The sequence below is a fragment of the Falco rusticolus genome, chromosome 4 (genome assembly GCF_015220075.1).
Source record: "Falco rusticolus isolate bFalRus1 chromosome 4, bFalRus1.pri, whole genome shotgun sequence".
In the NCBI taxonomy this organism is placed as follows: domain Eukaryota; kingdom Metazoa; phylum Chordata; class Aves; order Falconiformes; family Falconidae; genus Falco; species Falco rusticolus.
This window is the reverse complement of record NC_051190.1, coordinates 98,967,561-98,993,417: the sequence shown is the minus strand read 5'-3', so window position 1 is coordinate 98,993,417 and position 25,857 is coordinate 98,967,561. Positions and strand designations below refer to the sequence as shown.

Here is a 25,857-nt window from a genome sequence, read left to right as displayed (position 1 = left end):
ATCTGCCAAAGATGTGTCTATTCTTAGAGTATGAGTTGTTATAATTTCATAGAAGCTACTTCAGACAGACTTAGTCTTTGAAGTGATGTATTTTATTCTAAGATGAATGTGTGCTCTAAATGAGTTGTTCAAAGGAAACCAGCAAACAGTTCAGTTGGGATTGGCCCAGAACTAACATCCTGTCGTGGGAGCAAGAGGATCCGGCAAGGCACCTGAGGAGATCATAAAAAAAACAAACAACCTTTTCTGTTTGTTTACTATACTGATATTGTTAATAAAATATCATTATAGACCATGTTGTTTTTGTTAGGAATTTATGCTGTTAAAAAAACCAACAGTGTGGATTACTATTAAATATATTAATGCACCATTGAGACTGAATGGTTAAGAATTCAAAAAGTGGTTATGTTTTCCTACCATGATTTTTTTCAGCTATAATAAAATGTTTCTTTCAATCTTAGGTACTTATATATGTCTATTATTACCTGTCATTGTAAAATTAGATCCTTATGCTATACTTACATGTTATGATTAAGATCTGGTTCAAAACACTCCATCCAAAACTGACACGGAAATATTCTTAAATATATATTTAGATAGGAATTTTAGTATTATTTTCTTTTCACTGAAAAGAGAAAGTGAAAATGCCATATATGTTTAATTTTTTTCCTTCTTTTTTTTTTCCTTTTGTCACTGGGAGTGGCATGCTAGTATTAATATGGAAATAAGGAAAGACAAGCAGAAAACGTAGTCGTCATCTGCTGTATGCATACATAAACATATGTGTGCAATTCAAAATTGCAATAATAAATGCATTGCTTTTTGTTTAATTTTTTTGGCAGCTGAGCTGTTTCTGTTCTCCTTGGTTATGTCATCTTGTTTGGTACAATAGAATGGGCCGCAACCAAAATATGCTGGTGGGGCACTGTGACCGGATTCAAAGCTCTTTTTCCTCACCTATCTTTGGTTTTCAAAGTCTGTGTTTGTGGACTGGATTCAGCATCTGGTGGAGTCAGAGCACTGTGTTGCTATCCTTCACTGGCAATTATTTCCACTGTGTTTTACAGATGTAAACTAGCCAGGGAGTTGAGAGACAAAGCAGAATGTATAGATTATGGGCTGGGCTCTTCTGCACTTATCTTACATGAGGTCAGTTGAAATTCCCCTTGAGATGGGCCAAAACTTAATTATTCTATCTTGACCTTTTTCTTCTTCTATATCCCCTTATCTTTTTAATCTTGAAAGTCTCTTGAGGAAAGTCAGTAAAATGAGCCTTCTTTACAGTTAAAAGTTTTCAAAGCCAAAAACCATTTTGTGAGATTTTTGTCTAAGCAATTACAGGCATTTTCCTTCCTTAGCTCACATCTTTAGTTCACTGTAAATCAGATAATGGTGATGCACAGTATTGAGCCTCCTTTGTGATGGTTTATTAGGAGTTATTTCTTTAGCTGGGTGATTGTGGTGTTTACTAAAGAGAAGATAATCTTGCAGTTAAAATATTATATTGAGATGCTTCTATCTCTACTACAGATTTTCTTCGAAGTCCTCTAGAGTCAGTGTAACAGTGTTTTCAGTGGTTCAATGGCATTTACTTGTATTTTTGAAATACTCAAGCATCTTTATGAAACTTATTTTGGCCTAGATTTCAGACATGCAGAGCATGCATACTCCTCTTTGTTTATAGCTGATGCTTTCAAATGCTTCAAAATTTGACCCAGTCAACCTTAGGAATACAGTACCATATTATAAGAGAGGGAAAATAGTACCTTCTCTTTTGCACCCTTTTTTCTTCTCTACTTGCAATATTTACATTTAATCAAGCTGAATAATGTGAAAAGCATTATTTCAGCTGCTTCACAAAGGTACACCTTTTTCCGACTCTCCAGTGTTTATTATAGTGCAGGCAGAGATATTTGCTTGCCTGTTCTTTACATTTTTATTTTTTATTGTGTATCCTACACAATAGGAACAAAGGAACAGTTTAATGCAGCTGCAGAGAAGTTAACCCCATAAACCTTGAGATCCCTGTAGCTGGAGAAAACACTGTGTGGGCTTCCTTTGTACATATGTTGGAATCCCCATTTTCAGTGTTACAAGCTCAAATCGATGGTGGACCTTCAGCCCTCTCAAACTCAATGGAGTGAGGTGGCCCCACATAGGGAATGGGTCTTCTCCTTCCAAGAGAGATACCCGTCACAGGCATCAGGCTTCAGAGGAGTCAATCTACCTGCTGTCTACAGAGGGACTTCAGCTGAGTAAATCACATGTTAACATCAGCATGGATGCTGTCCCTCCACATGGTCCAAAGGTGCATACTCTGAGGCAGATGGGATGCCATGGGAGATCCTCCAGGGAAAAGACACCATCACAAATGTGATGTGGAAATGGAGCATATTTCTACATCCATTCCCTGCTGTGACTGACAAGGAAGAACAAGCTGTATTTTCTGTTTTTTTCCCAGAAGTCATAGAGATATCTTAACTAGCATAGTCTTGTGTGTCAAGAAAGTCTTTTAGCAGAAGTGCTTCCAGTGGTTATAAAGTTTTCCTGTGAAAGAGAAGACAGTTTAAACTGCTGAATGTTTCCTGGGCATAGCACAGCATGTGGAATTTTCATCATGAACTTGATACAATATGAAAAGATTTTCTTTGCTTTGGCTCCCATAAGACCCATAAAGAAAATTTTGAAAAATTACACAGCTTAGTCTTAAATCTATCATATTTCACTTTGTTGTTGTTGTTGTGTTTAAAAAAAAAAAAAAAGTCCTTTTCCAGAGAACAGTGAAATGTATTTTCCCTAAGGTCTATTTCTATACAACTTTCTTGACCCAGTTGTTTAACTTTTATTGTTGTTGGTTTTTTATATTGTAATGTGAGAGATGATCCTCCTCCTAACTCAGAGAAGTTGGACTCTTTTTCTTCAAACAGTTAGCAAAAATAGCGTGTTTCAAGCTGCGCAGTAAAATTTCATCATCAAAGATAAGTTTCAAATGACCATTAGTAACTGAAAAGAAAGAACTGCAGTGGAAATATTTATGTAGCTAGACCTTAATATATTATTATTAGTTTTCCAGTTGAAGTAAATTTACAAAGCACATAGTTGTATGTGAGATTTCCTGAAAGAGGTTTGAATGGCTCAGGTATGTGTGCTGTATCTCTTATTACTGTTAGATAATACAGATTTTAAAGTTATTCAGGTGGCAGAAGTCACTTCTTCCACCTGGAAAACAGCACCCTGGTACTATGATTAGAAAAAAAAAATCCTTTTTAAGCTACGGAAGGCAAATAAATACCCACCAGACCTTTTGTGGCAATAGATCTTTTGTAAAGTAAGAGCAATGGCATTCTATAGTGCCTTAAAAAGACTAGTGTCACAATCCAGTGTTAGACTGTAGACACTGACTTGTGGGACTTCTTTCAGCTTTGTATAACTTGATGACAGTAATGGGATCATTAATTCATATGTGAATAATTGGCAAAAGTGAAGAAGTGTTTTTACATGTGGTGTAATTGCAACTAAATAATATGTAACTAATAAGCAGTGCATCTTGAGTAATGGTGTAGGAGAAGCAGCAAAGGAGCTTCTATTACATAAATGCTACTGCATCAAAATTCAACCATATAAAAGTTTTAAAATGCACACGAGCGTCTTCTCGCCACCCCTAATGTGTATTAATGACCAAAATCTAGTTATCGCTACAGCTGCTAAGTCAGTTTGAGACTTATGGAGAATTTAGCTTCTTGGAGCTCCACAGAGGTGAATGCTGAAAAGGAGAAGCTTTTTCTTTTTCTACAACTGGACAGACAGATGCACACACAGAGTCTTGTCTGTGTACCTGTGGGAACAAGAACAAACCAGAACAATTGATGTTCAGACTTCTGTCCCACTGGAGCTGCCTTCAAAAGTATTTGCTAACGGTAGATAATTAGGAACAATATTAGGAAATAAAGTCCCTTGTACTATCGATGGAGTGTGAAGGACATTCAATAGCCTAGTGCTTTATAGTTGTTCCGATCTCCATCTCTGGGACTTCTGTTATGGTCAGCCAAGATGGTAAAACTGTCTGTCATAGCTTTTCCAAAAAGGTCATGGGGCTCAAATTTGCTGGAGGGCACGCACACATCAAAGCAAGGAAGTCTCATGTGAAATGACCTTTTATTTACACCCTGGTATTTTTCCTCTCCGTTTTCCCTACCCTTTCAGTGATCCTTCATAAGATTGCCACAGACACCAAGGCATTAGACAACCAAAGGCAACAGCGGTGTTACCTGACCTTTTCAGACTACGTTCTTCACCTGGACATGAGGTTCTTCAAGCCCATCTATGACAGTGAATCCCAAGAGTGTAGACCTTTCCTCCGTCTCCCTTTCATCAACATGTCTCAGGTTCAATTTGTGAATAAAAGAAGATGAGGAATGAGTTAGCTGACTGTGTCCTCCACTCACTACAGTAATGACAGTAGCCTTTAAGTGATCATCTAGCGTAGGAGTGTTCATGGAGACACTATTACAGTGGGGCTGAGGCCTGTGGGAATGTAATAATTCATACTATGATGTTAGCAGGGTGTGTTTATCTCTGTGGTAGTGGGAAGGTATGGATTCAAACACCAATACAAGAACAACCACAGCCAGTCCAGTGGGGATGCTCTGCATCTGAATGAAGAGAGGAGAGGCTTTGGGGCTGCTGGGGGTTTTTCTGGATGCTATGAGATTCTGTGTTTCTAAGTCCAGTTACATAGGATGTAAGTCTTGTATATGCAGAAAAGCACGGTAGTATCTAGTTCAGCTCCTACCTGACTATTCCTTATGTATGTATGACAGGTCTACATGCCAGCAAGACTGATTCTGTTCAGCTATGATATCCTGAGGGTAGACCCTCTCTTTGGAGACCTTAGGAAAGCGAAGGGTGTACACTTTTGAGGATGATTGTGGAAGCAGATGAGAATTGTTCTTTCTTAAATCTGCAAAGAATAAACCATTCCAAAGAGTGCTACAAAAGATCTATGTATAAAGAGAACATAAATATAAAATGTGCTGCACTCAGGATGTTATGAAGAAAGATGGTAGTGATGGTTTGCATGTTTCAAGCAGTGGGAAATAAATCACAGCAGACAATGTGGCACAAGTTAAACATGAACACAGAATTCTTGTTTGGAGGAATCTTATTGCTGTAAGTTAATCATCTTTTTGGATGATTAACTGAAGCTTTTTGGAATATAAATTTTGCAAAATAACAGCTGGATTGTGGAACTGGGCCACTGAATTAAGAAACAAACCATGCAAACTTGATAACACAAAGTTGCACTTTAGCCCTTTGTAGTCAAGAAGAGTACACCTGCTTCATTTTATGAGGCACACTTGAATGACCACTTAAGTATAGGAAGCAATGGGTGAAGACCTTGGTGGTGGAATTTACACTGGGTGAGTAACTCCTGGAGGGAGTCATAACTCTCTGAGTGAGGAGCCTCTGCTGTTGCTATCTCTGTAAGGCATTCATTGAACATCACAGGATAGTATGATACTAAAACGACCAGTTTCCTTGACTGGGGATTCAACAGTGATTGGAGATGGAAGAACTTCTGAGTGTGTCATCTTTTTCTCCTTCATTTTCTGCAGAACCAGGAGTAATACAGTGGAACTGTCAGTGATGTAGCTTTTTCTTCTTCTCAGAATAATCCACAAGAGGAAAGAAGGCAGTCAGAAATAACATAATAAAGTTCATATTCTTCGTGGGATGGAAGTGGCATGTCTTTTACCTGTCTCCTCTTTCCATTACTGATTTTTCAGCTTCTTTATTTCAGTCTTCAGGTTTGTGTTTGACAGACTCACAAAGAAAAAGGAGTCTCCATTGACTGTTAGCTTTGCCCAATGCTCACCTTCTGTTCTGCTCCATTTCTTCTTTAATTTAAGGCACCGTTGGTATTTTTTCCCTGTCGGGCATAATGAATGACTGGGAGCTGTCAGTTCTTTTGGACTCTTTCATCTTCTATTCATCATTGTCTTGATTGTCCTCTTTAATTTAGTTGTGATGTTGAGGGTATCACTTACTGTGAAAGACAATATTGCTAGATGTCCGTAGGGATTTCATACATGTATTCCTCATCCTGCATAAGATAAACTATACTTGAAATATTGTGCACTAAAAAGGGCAAAATAAGTAAGTCCCTTTCAGACACTGAATGATTAGCTGCTGTTTTCAAACACAGGTCTCTGAGGCTAGGCATATGACACCTTTTATGGATACAAATTTCTACCAATTTAACTGCTGAAGATGGGTCTTTCTAAATTAAAATTGGATTTGAGTACAAACTTGCACTAGCTTTATTACATTGTTTCAAAATACATCAGTAGGTACACCAATGTGAATTGCAATATAGAAAAAAAACACCAAAGCCATCATTTGGGCCTTTATTTCCTAGTTTTCAAAGGAGAAACAGTGGTTGTTCAGAGTAATTGGGAATATGCCCATTTACTTGGAGACCTAACTATGAATCTAGGAAACTAAGGTTAAGAATCCTTAAAAAAAAAAAAACAAAAAAAAAACCCAACCAAACAAAAAATCTTAATCAAAGATCTGGTGTATTTTTAACATAATTCCCTCAAATACTCAGAAACGCTTCTCAAACATTAAAGTACAGTATATTTTAAAATTAATACTTTGGAGAAGCGTATACCTGAGAAGACTCAGGAAAGTGTTAAAGAATAAAGTGATGATAAAGTGGGTACAAACCCTAGGTACTCAGATTAGATTTTGGATTATTAAAGTTTAACACACTTTTTTCCAGGACCATTTCTGTTTCTGCTCACTCTTCTTTTTTTTTTTTTTTTTTCCACCGCCGTGTAAGTAAGTGACAGTTTGTGCATTTGAGGTGGTGATACTCTGGTTTTACATTCATCTGCCCAAGGTCAGGAACTGGCTGTGTGTCTGCATTTTCCATCTACATGCGCACTACTCTGCTAATCTATTGGTGACTAAAACTACAGGCTCAAATACCTAAGAAAACATGGGTTGGTGAACTGGAGCACTCTAAGCTACCAGCCACTCAATATGTAACCTTCCTTGCTTGTGAAAAATAAATGTGTTTATCACAGAAGACCTGAAAAATGTTTTCATAAGCTAAAGACTACAGAAAACAGGTACTTTCAGGAAAAGACCTTTTGAATCCAGTGTGCCCGCATGGCCATGAGATGGTGTGATGGCTGGACATGGGTTGGTGATCAGAAAGGGAGTTTCTTCTGCAGCTTTTCAAATGCCTGGCCATGAACCTTTGCTTTCTCTTGTTAGAGATACAGATTTTCCGTGATTGAACTGTGTTTGGAAGCTGCTGAAATTAGTATTAGTGTTGAAACTGTAGCAAGTTCAGAAGCTGTTATATACAACAGGTGTGTGTTTGTTATATAATAATTCAGGTCTTCATTGCGATCTCAGAAATGTCATGGTAGTAAGGGATGGGGTGGTAAAATGGCAGATGAAATTCAGTGCTGATAATTGCAAAGGCACATACACAGGCGAAAACCAGTCCTCACTCTGCGTATCTGAGGATGGAATCCAGATGAGTTATTGCCACTCACGGATTTGTAGCAGGCAGCTCTATAAAACAGAGGAGTAAAGCTCAGCAGCAGTCACAAGGGAAAAGAGAATCATAAGGCAGAATTGGGAATGGAATAGAGAAGAAACAGGAAACGTCGCTGTCCAGTGTGAAAATCCAATACACACCCAAATTTTCATGGCTGCATGCAATTCTGTTCCCTGCTTCTCAGATCCAAACTGGAAGGGATATGTACATCTTAAGACATGATGATTATCAAACATAGGGTATGTCTTCTGTATGAAAGAAACAAAAAGACAAGAACTCCTCAGCTTGGAAAAGACATTCTAAATGATCTAATGAAAGATTAAAATTGTGTATGACACAGAGGAGATAAGTGAGGGATAATTATTGTCAAGTTAAAAAACATGGCAGCTCAGATGCTGTATTCAGCTCAGGGTTGCTGGAAATAGAGCAAGCTATGCTAGGGTGTAAAGATTATGTTGTTTCACATGTTATTTCCCTACAATCCTGCTAGCAGCTAATGTTAAGGACAGGGTAGTGGGCTTACTGGAGCTTTCATCTGGGCAGGTGCAGCAGTGGTTCCTTTGTTCTTATATCAGGTCTTTTTGATTCAGGCACTTAATGGGCTGGTTCATCTGCCTGAACTTCGTGCAGCATTGATAGTTGTTGCAATCAGTCTCTGTCTTTGGAAAACCATTGTTGGTGTGATTTGGCTTCCAAGGGTATACAAATAAATCTCATTAAATGTCTCTTGCCTTACAATATCTGTAAAATAAATCCTTGGTTTGCATGCATTTCCTGTACACAAGAAATAAGGTATTAAAAATTATGGAAAGTTTGATTGCAGTATTTTCCACCCGTGTTTAAATTTAAATCCGTTGGAGTAGATGATTGAAGTAGGGCCTGCCCAGCTGAAATACACTATTCTGTTCTGTTAACCCCAAGTCATACCAAGGACTTTGAAGAAATTGAGAGGTTGTAAACTCATGGCAACATTTGATTTATGTATCTTCACTGAGTTTTCTGAGTATAATTTTATAGCCCTGTAGTCAAAAAGGTAAATCTAATTGAGGGCAACAGAAAAAACATAGTGAAAGTTTTCCAGTGCTAATCTTTGTTTCCTTCCCTATATGCACATTGGTTCCTGTTTCTTAGCACAGGGTAAATTACCCTAAGAGTCCTGTATAAATAAATATATACACAAACCCATACTATTTATTTTAACCACAATACCAGAATTTATAAGCAAATACCTTTATACATTATGGGTAGCATTAACTTGGAGATTGAAGAGAAATATGAAAGAATTGTAGTTCATAGCCACAAACTGTATCACATCGCAGTTGTGAAGCACAGTTCAAATTACACAAAGCAAATAATGTGAATTTAGGGTTGCAATTTCAGATTCTCCCTTTTTTCCAATGTATTTTTATGACTTCATATGGGCCAGTGCTTGTAAAACCTGTTTTGACACAAACTTACAAGCAGAGTCCGTGGGGATATGGAATCTACATTGTCAGTGGCTTATCTCATTCTTGTCCTTTCCTGCATATATATTTATTAATATCTGAATGGATGCTAAACATAGGCTTTCTGTATATGAATCTTTGAAAACTGCTATAATAGACTATATGATGTCTATTTATGCATAAAGACTGAGCTTTTACTGCGCTGTTGTTTGGTAAACCTCAAGGAGAAAGGGGTGAACAGGAGTCCCTCAGCAAGTTTTCGTGATCAAACCATGGCCTGAGTCAAATTCTGATTTTGACTAAAAAATAGTAAATTAATTCATTGGTGATTGCTTTCCATTTAGGGGAAAACACCTTGCAAATACTGACATTTCCACAAGTTTCTCATGTTTTTAAGGTCCAGTTTTAAATGGAAAGGGAAGCATGGGAGGATCAAAAAACATGGGTTTTGCATACATAAATTTCTGTATCTAATAACATAACAAAACCCAAGAAAGTTTTTATTGCAGAGCATCGGCAAGGAAAGTCACAATCCTTTTGAGGCTTCACATAAGAGTCGAACATAGTTCTGTTTTCACAAACTCTTCCGCATTTATTCAGTTCAAAGGTGTTACTAATTGGTTTAACTTGTTTATCTTATACCTTCAAGATTGCATTTTAAATAAGCTTAAAGATTAATATGGGGGCATGTTAAAACAACTCAGAAATATCCTGAGGGTTCAGAAGATGAAATTACGTTGAAGTGAAAACTAGAGGACACTACATGCTATTTAATATTGACATGAAGCATTTTAGGAGGATGATCTGTGTCCTGTCTTTCAAAGTTGGTTATGAATGTTTAGCAAATGCTTTTTTATGGAATGAAGAACTTAAATGTTGTGTTATCTTTGGGTACTCAGTGAGACATTACTCATGACAGTGCTTTGGGACTACATTTGCTTTTTGCTTCCGATTTATGCATTTATTTTCCTCACAATATGAATAATTAATGTCCGCATGATTGGGATTTATTTTTTCATAATATTTTTTTAACTGAGGTGAAAAATATGTGACATGTATTTGAAAATACGATTTTGGTGACATGAGGACACATAAAATGTTGTTAGTTGCTCCCCAAGTGGGCAAAAGCGGGGAGATGTGGTAGTCAGATATTTTCGCCACATGCCATTTTCAGACAGTAGTTACAAGAATTATGAGATTCCCTCCTACACCGAGATGATACAGTTTAGGAGAAAAAAGTTTCCAAGGACATAGAGAAGCTTTTCCAGTTGCCACTGCTCTGGCTGCAGCCCTGGTAGCTGATTAGGTCAGGAGGTGATGTGAGCTACAACAGTTGGCTAACATGAAGCTAAAAATTGCTTCAGACAATTCAGACAAAAATGCCCTCTGTGCTATCATTTCAGCACAGTTTGGGATCTTCCCCCTTCAGCACCACTGGAGTTTTGATTGGGAAAGGAAGGTGGACTTTATTCTTGTTGTACTTCTTGAGGGATGTGAAAAGGTGAGATGTGGGGAGGAGACGCCAGCTCGGTGTGCCCAGCAGAGCTGTCTAGCAGTGTCCACATCTCACGTTTGCTTCTGCAGCGAGGACCCTTTCTTCAAACTAAAAAGATTCTTGTGAGATTGATTTTATAAAGTCCTAGGCACAACATTGTAGAGGAATGAAGCTGGGTTAATTAACACTGATAATATACAGCTGTGGGCTGGCTTCAGGGGCCGTGGGTCTAGATAAGGTACAGCTGTGGCTGGTTCTGTTAAGTGGTTGGGCAGCCAGTGAAGAGAGAGCAGCGGAGGAAGAGAGAGGAGGAAGAAGCAGAGAGAAGAGAGTAAGAATGCATGCCCTGGATGAGGAGAGACTCGGAGAAGGCAGCAGAGGGACTGGCATGAAGAGTATGTTGGTATGAGATGGTAAAAAGACCTTGTTGCAGCTGGCTAGTTTGGAGAGTGCTGCGACACAATGTGAAAGTAATTCTCTGTGCATGTCTTTTGTATACTCTTGAGACTTTTTACTTTTCTTTGGCCACAGCTCTGCCCTTCGCTGCCGAGCTGTTGGTCAGCATGGCTAGCACTAGCGAAGCGCACTTAGGCAATTTCCTATTGCTAGTTAATACGATTTTCCTGTGAAGCTTCATCTTACTTTGTAATCAACAGGTATAATGATAGAACATATATTTTGCAATACATAATTTTCTTCTTGTCTTGGTTTTCCTGACAGAATCATGAATAAACTGGCAGACCAGCAGGACCACATGATACCATGAAGAGAAGCTTACAGGTCCTCTATTGCCAACTGTTTAGTAAGTAAATATTAATATTTATATATATATATAAAAGGAACTATTAAAATCCTCATATAATATAGTAATGTTTATGCAGGGCACAATTCAGAGAGGTACTTAACTATGTGCCTTGTTTTAGATACCTGAAGGAACCATATGGAAGTTAAATTACCTTATTAACTGAGGTATTTGGAGGTGTATTTAAAAAAATTAGTTGAAGCATCAGCGATTCTGTGGTTTCATACAAAAATAAACATGATTTGCTGTGCCTTGCAACTGTGATCACCCTTAAAAAATGAGATGTTAGAAACAGTACGGTGGTTGGAAGAAATAATGCAACGTTTTTGTGTAATCATGGTTTTGTCTAGTTCTCAGTGGACAATAGAGGTCCATCCCACTTGGCACATGTGGTAGCGGTTTCTCAATAAAACATCTGTGGGTGAGGGAAGGGAGCTCCAGAGTCACTCAGACCTAAATTCTGTTTCACTTCCTGAGATGACTAGTTTCTCTTCTCTTAAGTTTTGGCTTTCAGAAGAGTCCCTCCAATATGAAAGTCCAGCAGAAAGATTCAGGTGAAATTTAGGCTATGTAGATGGGAGCTGCCTCCCCTGTTCATGGGAGTAAGGGGAGGCTTTAGCTTTAAAATAGTATTGACACTGTTAGGGCATTTCTGTAGACTGACCATTTTCAGTGTCAACATCACAAGCAACAACTTCAACATTTTAGAGCTAAAATAAAATAAGCATAGGCAAAACGTAAGTGTAATCACTCGTTGTCATATGTTTTACAAAGGAAATTGCTAACTTAGAGTAAGAATCTAAAATTTTTTTTAATGTTTTCTATTCAATTCAGCAGAATTTCTGACTTTGAGATACATATTTCTATAGACAGTTTTGTCTGGATTTGTCTTATTTTGGTCCAAGCAAGACAGAAACCAGAAAATCATGGTAGTATACGTGCAGTGAGCAATGCAAGGACTATTACTTTTATTAGCACGTGTGAAAATTAAGTCTAACAAATATTTTATGTACTGTTACCGAAAACTAGTGAATATCTTTCCTTTATTCATTGCCTTCAGGGTGCAGAGTGAGAGATCTCTTTTGCTTTGCTAGATTGGCTAGTGTTCCTATTCTTATCTACAGCTTCTCCTATGACATAGGATGAACTCAGCTGTGTCTTCATGACATCCGAGGGGAGACTCTGAAGGTGCACCCAAGATAATTTTGCTTTCATGAGCATAAAGCTAGGCCAGATGTGCCTAGACAACCTGCCCAGCAGCATACCTTTGGCTCCCAGAGGTTGGGTGGCTGGCTGAAGTGCAAGGGGGGGAAGAGCTACTCAAGGAGGGCTGTAACCAGAAACCCACCGACAGCAGTGGAGGCAGTGGTAGTGTTACAATAGCTAAGGGCCCAGAATACTTTGTCACATTTTGATGTGCTTCTGAACATTGAATTGTAACTTAATTGTAAAATTATCTTGGTTGCTGGACCAACATTAGGTTCACTGTAATGAAAATATGAAACTAAACTGTATGAATACATTTCTACCAGCGTGGTAGGGGAAAAAAAGGAATGTATACTCTACATCCAACCTATTACAGTGTTGGGTCTTTCTGCAATTTTTTTTTTTTTATTAGTATCATGCTTCCCTGCTTGGCAGCATTCCCCATTGCTATCCCTGCTCCTTGAAACTGTGTTTTTCAGGGTAATATGTTGGAGATCTAGGAAGCAAATAGGTGAACACTGACAACGAAGATGGAAAGAGTGACCAAACTATATATATGTATGTGTGTATATATATAGTATGAATAGGCAACACTATTATGAACTCCATGATACAATTTGAAAGGATGGAATTTGAACATACTATTTCTACTGGCAAACTGTTTTATTTCTCTGAATGCAGCAAAAATGTGTACTAAATGTAGTTATCATTAACAAATGCAACAGCTATAGTTATAGAAGAGATATTTTGGGCAGCTGGAATGAGTTTTTTCACTGGCTGGTTGGTTGGTTGGCTGATTTGTAAAAAGCCTATGGTAAGATCCACCAAGTTACTTAATTCCTATTAAATCAGTTTTCCTTTAGATATGCTGTAGGTGTTACTGAGCTCCCTTTTTCTGTAGTTGCACCACAATGCTAAAAATGATAACCAGAGAGTACATTCTACAACCAAGGAAGAGGAAATTAATGTGTTTCCTGTAACTATTCTTTATGCTATAAGAAGGGCCTGCAGCATGGTCTTATTTGTTTCATTTGCACAAAAGAAGGAAGGTTGCTACTACTATACAGAGAAGGAAAAACAGACCTTCAGAGAAAGTGTCAAAAGATGTTCTGCTTTGGGCTGATTCACCGATGTCATCTGCCTGCCTGCCTGCCTTCCTCATCTGCAACTGTAACAAGTGGGTCCATGGTGCTGCCTCTCTGATGTGGCAGCATCTTCCTCTTTCCTGCTGTGTTATTAATGATTAATTGAGGCTTTGGGCTATAGGGAGAGGTGCCCTATGTATGTACTCTTGTGAGTCAAAAACTAGGATGGCTTGAACAAAGTGTTGGGGTTTTTTGTAGAAACAGTGATCAGCTGGAGACACAAAGCTGTTGTGCTTGTGTGAGCATGCCTGTGGCTAAGAAATGTAGGAGGAAGCAGTTTTATCCCAAACTGATGTGTTGCTATGAGGCTTGTCACATCTTGGTTGAGTTCCAGCTGTTCTGCTGGGCCAATAGTGGCTAAACTTTTCTCTGTGTTCATTTCGACCTCTGTTCATTTGTGCTGTGTTCAGCTGTGTCTGTGCAGTGTCTTGAGACAGTGGGGCCCTTGTTTTCATCACAACTGCTTAGCTTTGGGGCTGGAGGAAAAGACTTACATAGATATTTTTGTGATGTACAGACTAATGGTGTGTGTTAGCTGTATTTTTAAGTCAGGCCCATATCTAAATAAGGTTTTACATGAAGCGTATGTCTTTTTTGTTGTGAATTTTAGGTGAGTTATGTAACCAGTCTGTTGCCATCCATGTCCTTCTGCTGTGCTTTCCAAAAAGAGCATATTCCATCCATTTATGCTGATCAAGAATAGCATGTGAAAATGGCACTAGCAGCAGCTGCTCTTTTGAATATGGTTGTAGCTGGCTTGGATCTGATCCCAGTTGTCAAGAGGGGTAGGCACTGTAAAAAATTGCAGTGCTACACTTGGCCCAGGACAGGGGCGCTGGGCGATGCTACTTTACCTCTAGTCACTCGTAACTTATAAGTAGTTGAACATGTGGTGTAACTGTGAAGAAGCAGTGCTTTCAAACTGTATCCTAAAGATTCTATTTAATCTGAAATCTCTAAGACATTTAAAAAAAACATAAAAAGATTAAAATAAAAAATGTGGAAGAGGTTTCTTGGTAAGAGCTCTTTGAAGTCACTATCTAGGTTGAGTTGATGAGGACCAATTAAAGCAAAACATGTGTCCACAATTTGCTGCCATTTGTTCTAGGCACATCTTTATGGATTAAGTTTGTTGCCTCTGTAATGATGAAGATGCAAATGCCTTTCCCGTGAGGCTGAGTGATCTCCATTTTTTATAAAGACCTAATGTGATGATTTAAGCCCTACAGCATGAGCCACAATATGTCTGCATTTTCTGTAATAAAACATGCACATTATAATTTACCATGCATGCACTTTTAACCAAGGGCTTCCAGGTTGCATATAAACTGAGAAAAAAGTGGAGAAAGGTAACTAGTGAAGCCCTTGGTGTACAAGGTGTATACAAGACTTTCTTCAGACACTTGTTTTCCTGGAAAATGGAAGGACTACTATTTTCTGTTTGCTCACAGCACCAGAGTCTGTATGAGACCTGTTTACAAACATCAGTCTGAGTGTTTCTTCATGCCATTGTCACTTAGTGCATTCCTAAGCATCACCCTTCTGTCTTCAAGTCTGGCTCAATGCCCAGTAATATCAATAGGAAGAGTCTCCTATGTACAGTCTTGCACCGTTCTGTGTAGCAAACTGAGCAAAAATGGCAGTGAGTGGCTGTGCCTTATAACACAGGCTGTCAGTATCCCCTTGCTGTGGGTGCAGCTAGCCTTCCTCAGTTTTAACTGCCAGCCTGACTGACTTTAAGTCTCTTGCGGTGAAGTTCATCCTGTAGAAAGGGTTAGCCCACACCAGTGCTTCATTTGAGACGGAAGCAAGTCCAGAGGCTCATGTGTCTTTACATAAATATTTGATGAGCAATGTGAGTTTGTCAAATTCCGTTTTTAGAGAAGATCCAATTCGCAGTGCCTTCTGAAAGGTGCTGAGCAGCATTGTCTCTTAATGCCTATTGCCTGTAATAGGAACCCACCAAGTCCCATTTCTACTGTCAAGTACTGTCTGTGAATAATTACGTGTGGTAGTAAGATGGTATGCACCGATGGCTCATTTATACAACTATACGTGGCTTGTTTATAGCAAGTGAGGGAGGCATAGTAACTGCAAAAAAGACTACTGCCAGAAGCAGAGGAATAACCTGTTCTCTGCCCATAGCAGTAGATAAGACATGAAGAAATGGATTTATAGAGCAGGTAGCTTGCCATTAGACATCAGGCAAAAACGCTTTAGAAGGTTAGGACTTTGAAACATTAGAACAGCAGGCTAGTAAGGAAGGTTTTAGTCTGCCACTGAAGCACTGAATGGAAAAAAACCCACATCTGTCTGGGGAGACAGAGGTCATCTAGGTGATTTCAAAAGCTCCCATGAAACACTCTGATCCTGTGACCACTAGGTACTGTGTCCTTAGCGCAAATGAGCCTGCTTGCTTTGATAGAGGGCTCTCGGTTTGCATGAGCCATGTATAATTAATCCATGCGATAGAAATGTACAGCTGACGTATGCTTAAAGGTACTGGGGATCACCTGATACAGATCAGCAGAGAGTCTTTTCCTATCATTCACAGAGAGAAAAGAAAACAATGTTTTTGTTGTCCTCTGTTAGGCTGGTAGGTGTTGGCTTCAGTAAAGAGAGCAGCAGGGAGTGGTTATCCAGCAACAGATTCCAACTGGTTTGCTTAAAAATTAGAAAGGTAAACAGCCTCTGGATATGCAGTGTTTCATGTACAAAGCTTTTTGGGATACTCACTGGGCTGGAGCATTTGTATTTGCAAGTCACGTGGCTTGGTAACAGACTGCCCATCAGGCAGCTTGCAGCAAGCAGTGCATCAACGCTTGCTTTTCCCAGAATTCAATTAAAAGTTGTTGCTTCAGTTTCTCAGCAAAAACCTTGTGCCTTGAAAGAAGCTGCAACCTTCCATTTTGCAGTCCCTTCTTGGAAAACAGACCTTTTTAAAGACAGCTTTAGAAGCAAACTGATGCACCTTATAAAGAAATGAAATTGAATATGCATTTACTTACCAGATGTAGGCTCCAGAGTCCTTGATGTGCGCTTTAGTGAGATTTCAACTGCACTCACACAAGAGAACTTGTTCCTGCTTGCCCTCTGGATAAGCACCACTCTGTGAATCAGATAGCTCTTGTCATTCTAAACCTGAGATTGTTCCCATGAATAGTTTGCAATATTTATTTTAAGTTTGCTGGTTCCCTGAACATTCTTGCCTTCAAAGACATAACAGTTTGGCAGTGTTTCACAAATTGGATAAGCTTACTGAAGAGTTTGAGGTACATCTATTGGAGAGGGGATTTTTTGCCTTGTTCTGCCAGGAGCAGGTACAAATTCAGGACACAGCAACCCTCCCAAACAACTAATATATTGTGGAAGCTTCTCCACTGTTCTTGCAGATTTGCTGAAACACAGAAAGATGTGGAACAGGCCTGGGGCTGTAGAATTTCAGGTCATGGTTTAAGTCCTTGACTCTGAATTTGGGATGAAAAGCCAACAGACAGTTACATTATTATATTTGCTCTTTCTATTGGCAAGCAAGCAGTTTGTGCCTTTGCATATATCATTTGATAATCTGGTTATGTTCTTGGCATTAAATACCTTCAATTTTATGCTTATACTGGTACTATTTGCATTAGAACCCTGTAGATTTTTTCAAAATTACTGAGAACATGGATAATTTCCCTGTGTTTATATTCATCAAGCATTCACAAACCAGTTGTGGGACATTTCTGGTAACAATGTCCATGTTCATTATGCTAGAAAACCAAGAGATATTAAATATGTATAAATATGGATGTTTACCCAAGCTGGAAGATGCTGCAAGGATTTGGTTTTAAAATTCCTTTCTGTCTTGTTAAACCATTATTTGATAGGTCAAAAGTGAACTCACAATATTATTTCCATCTTACGTTGTGAATTACTTGTGTTTTGGACTTGAAGCAGTTCCCGTTGTATGACAATGTATCTTTCTAATCTTCTATTTTAGGTTCAGTATTGTTTGCCTCAACCCTTGAGAGAGGGGTATTACAGGGAGAGTGAATAGGCAACAGTACAAATTTTACTTTTCTCTATTTTCCCTTTCAAAAGTCTATTCATCCATCTGTAATAAAAATGAAACTTCAGGAACAAAGACGTAGCAGCTTGTACAATTTTATGTGTGTCTTTGAGACTCAGAGTCAAGTCAAGTGGAGGAAGAAATGTTACTGATATGCAGACAGGAGCCTAGCAACCGTGAAATATTGGTCCTATTGAGTTCAGTGGCAAAACTCCCACTGACTTTTGTAGGATTGGGATTTTATTCCCAGCCTTCATGTTCCCATCTTGCTTTGACATGTTGCTTTATAAAACAAAAATATCCTGTCAAACTTTTATTTCCTTCCCCGAAGCCGCCTTTTCTTGCTGGTTGTGCCTAAGAGACATTGATATGTTTTTGACAATATTGCAATCAAGCCCTAATCCAGGAAAGGCAGTTAAATATGTAAATAGAGCTCTTAGCACCAGGCAGACTGCTCCTACAGCAGCCACTAGCCATAGGCTTGAATCTCTGTTGGACTGCATTTCAGTAATTTGAAGTAAGAAAATTTTTATGTCAGCACGAACACTGGTGTCTAACATTCATGAATTGTCCAGTGCTTGTGACAGTGTTCCTATGAGGAAGACAGAAAAATGGCTGTTAGATACTTAACATACCTTGGTACCTGGTATTTCCCCACGTCTGAACTGCCATGCACGGGGACATGTACCACTGGTATCAGTAATACAGTGATATTTATACCATCGCATTTAGGTGCTGGAACTTCTATGTGTTAAAAATGTCTTGACTTTTTGCAAAGCCTTTGAACTTTTCTCCCTCCACCTGCCCCTTGGCAATCTATATCCCATTATTTTTGAACAAGGAAGACCTAACTGTGAAGATTATGGCACCTTTGATCACTCATGTATGTGTCCATTGTAGCTCACTGCAGGCTGTGGCAACAGTTTGGAAGAAATACATATAAATGAAAGTGTTATCCAGCTTGGCAGCATGTGGTGGGTACTACCCCTGTCTCATCTCTAAATAACAAATATATAGATGTCCTTTCCAGTTCTACAACAGATCTCCAAAGAACTTGAGCATATGCCAAAATTTAAGCACATTCAATTCAATGAAAGACTTCAAAACTCCACCTGCAAAAGAACTTGCTGTGAGCGTTACCTAAGTTAGCCTTTGGAATAAAGCCATTGCTTCTCAAAGCAGTGCATCCGGCTGGTCTTTATTTTGAAGATAGACATCTGCAAAACTTCCTTGACAAATCAAGGCCTATACATAATCGGTATGAATGTATTGTTTTGTAGTAAATTATCGGTTTAAACTATGTGTATCCTCTAATGCGTGAAACCTCAAGGGCAGGATGTGGTCCCAAGGTCTGGAAAAAGCCCACAGTCTCATTTCACATTATTTTTTTCCCCCCCACATTGTTCTTGGATAAAGGAAGATGCTTGTTTTATGTCTCACAAAAGATTTTTGAAAAGTGACCTTGGCAGGAAGAATACTTTAGCAGTGCTGTAGTAACTTAAACCCACTCTACTAGGTTCAGAAAAGATTCTGGAAATTAGGAGAGAAAGTTTATAGCATGCTTATAGCACCCTTCAGCTAGAGAAGACAAGGGAACCACAACCCCAAGGCTGTGTTTCCTTGGAGCAGAGGAGCTGTGCCCCCGTGCCGGCTGGTGTGTCTGTTAGGATGTGCACCACGAGTGCCCAGGAGGAACCCACTGCTCCAGGCTTTGAAGGAATGGTACAATGTAGCCCCACTAGTGTTCCAATCACTGAGCTTTTCTGCTCTGCTGTGATGATGACATGGTTCTTGAGCTACCCTTTTCACTCAAGACCAGGCTCCTGTCATATCCAGGGACAGGGACAGGATTTTGAGGCCAAGTTTTCCAAATCAGCAAATGCTTAGTAACTCAGTTGAGCACTCAGTGAGTTTTCTAACTCCCTAAGCAGGCTAACTTGTGATCTTCATGGTGACTAAGTAAGAAACTTCTGCAGGTACCTTTAAGAATTGCACTAGGCTGTCTCTCTGATAAGGAGTGCCAAGATACTTTGGAAAATCTGATCCCTTTTCTCCTAATGTAACGGAGCGGAGTGTTTCAAAACTGTGTAATACCGTGCAGAATGTAAGTCTTTTGCCTGAGGCAAAAGTTGGTGAAGAATAATCAGTGCTTACAAAGGCTGAGTTATAAGGAAAGGAAAAACAAAAGGGGGTGGCACAGAATCAAGTGCACATTTACAGTTCCTAGTAGTGGTAGCAAATGCTTCTTATGTAGTATTTTATGAAGTCACAGCACTATGTAGATGTTAATTAATTAATTTAGGTTCCAGTGAAACTATACAAGTAATTTCAGTCTCCAATTTAAAATGTTACAACTGATGAGTGGATCTGTCTCACACACTAGGGTGTGTATTCTGTCTACACACTCCCACATGCATTTGTTCCACAAAGGCTGCTCTTGTGTGTTCACACTGCCCTGCAGCTTGCCATGGTCAGAGTAGCTTTCACAAGACGTTGCTTCCTAATTCTGCTATAAGAGATTCCAGCTGCTGGGAGAAGAAGAAGGAAAAGAAACCTTTTTTGTATCCTGTCAGTGAAGGGATAATCAGTAAAGGAAGCAATGCAGAGAAGGAGAGATGGCTGGATATTTCTCTTAATAAAGCAGATATATTAATTTCTTATTGCAGGTATAGTTGCAATCTGTAAGTGTATTTCATATACACACTGAAACACTTGTGCTGATCAATTTTATTAGGTGCACATTCTGTATTCACTATACTGTTGTTCTTACTCTGTACTGCTGATGCATACAGATATGTTTATGTATGCATCATATGTATGTAATAACTGCCGTCGTTAGTAGAAGCACATGTGGTGTGTGCTGCTACAGAATAAAACATGCTTTGCAAAGAAAGCTAAAATATTGCTTAGATGGAACTGTTCAGACCATACAACAGCCTCTGTCTCATTGTGGTCTTTAACCCATGGACCTTCCTTATTGCTAGAAAGGGAACAAACAATTTCCTCTCATCCCTGAGGAGTATTGGTCTTATAAAACCAATGTCATCAGTAGTTATGAGTCATTACATGAGAACCTAGAGGAGTCTGAAAATTTCTGCACTTATACAAGGCCTCACATCACATTTCATTGTGGCTTTCAAAGTGAACCGTGGAGTATTAGTGGCAGTACTTGTAGTATAAACTGCATGAAAAACAGCATGATTTCTGGCCAGATTATAAGTCACATTGTGTAAATCCCAGGGCTTTGCTGCTGCTAGAATTCCCTTGTGGCCAGCCTTTGAAGGGCTCTCAGTACTTCAACATGAAGTTTCTAACTGTTTATGTATTTGAAAAAGGCACTGTTTCTTTAAGTTAGCATCCTGTAAGAAGGAGAATTATGACTTTGCAGTTATCTTCTGAAGATTTAGATACCGCTGGCTCCTGCAGAGGCTACAAATCCATTATGTTATCACAGCTTCTCATTGCTGAGGGCATTAACAATTAACATAGACACGACGATTAAAATGTTAAAGAGAAGAAAGTGAAGATAACAAACATGAGAGCACCTGATAAATAGACAACCATATGCTTTCAGGGCAAACCGATTGTATTTGTATGGAGAGAGTTAATTCAGAGCTTTAAAGCACAGGGAGAGAAAGAAAGTGGTTTCAAGCCCTGTGACCTTTTGCTCTTGTCTTGGAGGTAGAATGGAACAATTATCTAATGTTTTATGTCTTTCAATTCACTAGTGCTTGGGTTTGGCAGTGTTGTTTCTTTAGAGCATCTGGCCATTTCACCTAGTTCAAAGGTGTTTTGTTCAGCCATATCTGGAAGGAAGAGCTGTCTCCCTGATCAAGGCCTCTACATGCCTGAGAGCCTCATGTTGAATCCCTGCCCCAGGATCTACTTCTTAATGCTGAGGCTGCGAAGCATAAAGTTAATCACATTACAGTCTGTGCTGTGCAGAAGCACCCTGAAAGTTATTAAGGATGAAGCCTGTGCTGGAGAAAGAGCAATAGGTGCTAAAGGAAGGAGGATGCTCTGAGACCAATTCCCAGGAGTGGGCAAGGAGGGTGTGCAGGAATGGAGTAGTTGCTACAGCTTAATAGGAAGGGACACTAGCAGCTTTTTTTTTCAAGCAGAGTGATCCCTTAGGAGAGAGGTCATCTACAAGATGGAGAAACAGGACCTTGGGCCTCAGCTGTGCATATTGCAGTGCATCTTTCCTGGCCCTTGGGATGTTTATGACTGGGACCATTAGTTGCAAAGTCACTGCAAAGCACTGACAAGGAATCAGATATAAATCCTCTGGTCTCTGAGGTGGAGATGGATGGAGTGGAGACAGCATAAGACAGAGAATGCTTAGTGTACATTGTCCAAGGAAGGGCTTCTACGTGATAAAGGAAGGTTCTCTATTGCTGTAATTTACAGAGCCAGAGAAAACCTGGGGAGACTGTTGTGCAGTGTATGTAGACTTGACTAGCTCTTGTTTCAGGAAAACCTGTTTCAGAAATCAAAGGTAGTTCTAAGGAAAATGTCTTGGTCTTAATCATTATTAGGAGCATTTCTTAATGTTCCTGGCTATTAAGCTGTTCTCGATTACAACGCACCTGTCTTCACTGGCATTCCCCAGCGTGGAAAATATCCCTTTCTATTGCAGAAGGTGACAATGCCATCTGGTGACTTCATGTGTTTCCTCACAGCCCTGAAAAGACCACTGCCCCCTCCTGCCCGTGCTCCCTGCTTCTGGCCTCAGATAAAATAGGTAGGGCAGCGAACCCAGCAGCAAGGAGAGCTGTGGGGATGCTGTAGCACCAAGCCCAAACCAGAACATGCAGTTAAATGTGATTCACTCCTACCAGAGCAACATGCCTTTCTCACAGTGGTTTTCACTGGTACATCAAAATTTTCAGTGCGGTTCCCTTGGTTTGTAGGCTCCGTGGTGACCTAGGGTGGTTCAGTGTGGGAGCATGTGCTTCTCTGGACTCTGGGCTGGCTGTGCTCCAGAACAGCACCATTGCAGAAAGAACAGCTTGAGGGTTACATTCAATTAGCATAAATTGCCAAAGGCCCAAAATATGTTGTAGAGCTCGTGTGGATTGTTAAGCCTCAAAACATGTTCCCTTTTTCTTTCTTCTTTATCTTTGCTGACTCTGTGGAGAAAAGGCTTAGAGCCCATTTTGTCATTCTCAGAGGAGGGATGTTGCTGATGTAGCTGCAAGAGTAAAGCCAAATCCACCTCCTAATATTGGGGAGAACTTGGGCTGCTGTTGCTGTATTTCTCACTATCTCCTGTTCCTACATGTCTTATCTGTAAGTGTTTTGTGCTAGGAGTTGAGAGTATTTGGATGTGTTATACAGTGCCGATATACATTTGGCTCTTAGTTAGAAATTATAACAATTAATAAAAAATGCCATATGGCTAAAAATATTGTAACTCTCAAAAGAATTGTTGGGCCATTTATTTTTTGTGCATATGAGTGTGTGCCTCATTTAAGCCAATTATTTTTCTATTAACAGCCATCGGTTATGCCATCCTTCTGCTTTTATTTTTAGAAGTATTCAGGTTATTACAGAAGGTGTGAAGAATGAATGAAAAAAGAAAGCTGTCTCCTACTACTTGTCTTTTAAAATTAAATTTCCTGGTTGAATAATCCTACATTTAATCCTCAAAGGGATGTGTCCCCTGTAGGGAACGTTCTTTGCACCCTCAGGTGCCTGCTATCAGAGAATGGGAGACGAATCCAAATGAATTCATGAATCCAAGTACTCGTTTGGAAATCAGGTGGTGTTTGATCATGGCATTACCAACACCTATCCTAACATGTTTAACCACAAATGTGAGATCCGTGGGGTAGAGACATGTTACTCTCAAATTTCAATTTGCAAGTTTTATTCTGCTTTTCGGACAATGCAGCAGAGTTATGATAGAGTCCCTCTTACTTGCTGTCTAGTGACTTATGTGAGACTGGGAAATTTCAGTCTTCAGTATTTCAAGATGAGGTTTTCATGTCTAGCGGAGGTGATACTTTTCAGCATGGTATGGACCAGTATAAAGCCTCTTTTGTCCTGTAGGTTGAAGGGATTCAAGCGTTATATCCATGGAGGAAGGGAGTTCACACATGGTCCTGCTGTATCTCCAGACTGTGTATTGCATGTCCTGCTTTTTGGACTAGAGGCATATTGTCACTGGCTGAGACAAGCGGTATGTTGCTGAGACTGTGATGTAGTGCAAAGGATGCACCTGGGCGACAGCATTCACAAGGGAATGAAACTCAGACCAAGCATTTGGGTCATCTCGGTAATTAAATCATCAAAGTAGCGTTTACAGTTGATCTTTAAAGTAATGCATGAGCGTATAGAGGTGTATTTCTCTAAAGTTTAGCTGTGAGTAGAATATCATGTTTATTGCTGTTAAGAAAGGACTGTCATGCAGTATGTCCATTTCACTGATAATTTTGGAAGAACTATTTCTTGTGTTTAAATATTAAGTAGAAATTACTGAAAAGCTTTGACTACTGCCTTCATGAGAACCAAAGCACAGATAAGTACATTTTTAGTGTGGTCTGATACGCTGAGGGGGAACATGGGGAAGAGGTGTGCAGGAGGATGCGGGTTTGCATTAGTATCTTTTAAAAACAAACAAGACTTTCTTTTGTGAAATAAAGTTGTTTTGTGGTGCCAGATGTATAAGGACATAGGTTGTTTCAACCTCAGGTGTTACTGGCAGATGAATAACAAGATTGTGAGAAGAATTGCAAACAGATCAGCAAGGCTGATTTTTACCAGTCAGAGAGCTTTTGGAGATTACAGTATAGCATAAAGAATTTATCCAGGTGATTTATCCACAGTGCTTGTTGAGTACATTAGATCCATACTCTGTCTCAACTAGTATGGAGCAGGTCTTGGTATCTACAAATGTGTTATTAATGTTTCTTTGGAAAGCAATACGTTTTTGCATAGTTTCAACATCCTTTGTGTTCATGGATTTTGCACATAACTCTAAAACTCACAATAAATCTGCTATTGAAACAAATAAATTTGGAGAAAATATTAATAAAAAGACTTTTAAAAATGACATGTCATAACAATGTTCAGTCAGCCTTCCTGCTGCTGAGAGCCCCTGGCAAACACAAATGGAAACCACTATAAAAGAAACTTCTGAAAAAACAAAGGGGGAAAACTACCCATTCTGATTTTGCCTGTGGCACTGTTGTGGTGTTTTGGAAGCTTCCATCATGATGTGTGGTTTGTAGAAAAGACAGGTGGAGAAAAGCAAGTTAAAAAAAGGCAATGGAAGAGACATTATTTCATTTTCAGTACTCGGCTTTTCCTCTGCATCCATCGGTTCTTGTGCTAAGAGGGAAGCACAAAAATGTACTTGGTAGAAAGGGGAACTAATAGCATTTTTTTACAGTCAGAGGTAAGAAAACAATCATGCTAGGAAAGACTCTTCAGCTTATGTGGTTTTCTCAGTCATGGGATCAGTGAGGGTGAGTTCTTCTCTCTGCTTCGCAGTGTCAATCAGTTTTTCAGCCGTCCACCCCCTGCTCACAAGAGCCTCTAACAGACCACACTAATGTTTAACTCCTGCCCATTCTTGCAGGGTCCATCTATTTCATTGCTCAGCACCTACAGCCAGGGATGAGTTACTGAAAGAAGTAGCTCCTTTACAGCCACTGGAGGAGGACCCACACCTAGAATTTCTTCTGGCAGCATTTTTGGGTGCTCCTTTTGAAGTGCAGAGAAAGGAGTCTGGCAGACCCGCCCCTGTTGCAGCTGGCTAGCCCTTCAGAAGCCATCGTTGAAGGAGAAGAGTGGAGTGGGTGAGGATAGCTTACCCAGTAAGGGTGGGGAAGATTACTCTCTGATCAGTGTGGTTCCCTGCACATCAAAGCTGTAGTAGGAAAGAAAATGAAGTCGTTCCGTGAGGCTAGTCATCTGTGGCTGCTTTTTCATGCAAGAGAAAGCAAAACATATTTTCTATGGTGCATCTGTGCAAGAGTAGGAAACAGTCATGAATTTGTCAGTGAGAAAATTTTCCCTTTAAGTTATTAGCTGTAATGTTTTCACTTTGACAGTCCTGAAATGCACAAGACACTAAATTGAGAGCTACTCAGGTTTTGAAAATTCAAAACTGGTAGTTCTGGACTGACTT

The 25,857-nt window shown here is 39.4% G+C and overlaps 1 protein-coding gene across 3 annotated transcripts in view; it reads left to right on the top strand.

Moving 5' to 3' along the window:
- TMEM108 (transmembrane protein 108) overlaps positions 1 to 25,857 on the top strand; it is a 167,346-nt gene that overhangs the window by 69,394 nt on the left and 72,095 nt on the right. For all 3 annotated transcript variants that reach the window (XM_037383328.1, XM_037383329.1, XM_037383330.1), the window contains one exon: positions 11,237 to 11,318. In XM_037383328.1, the coding sequence (XP_037239225.1) occupies positions 11,279 to 11,318 (40 nt within the window). In that variant the 5' untranslated portion in view covers positions 11,237 to 11,278. The remainder of the gene's footprint in view (positions 1 to 11,236; positions 11,319 to 25,857) is intronic.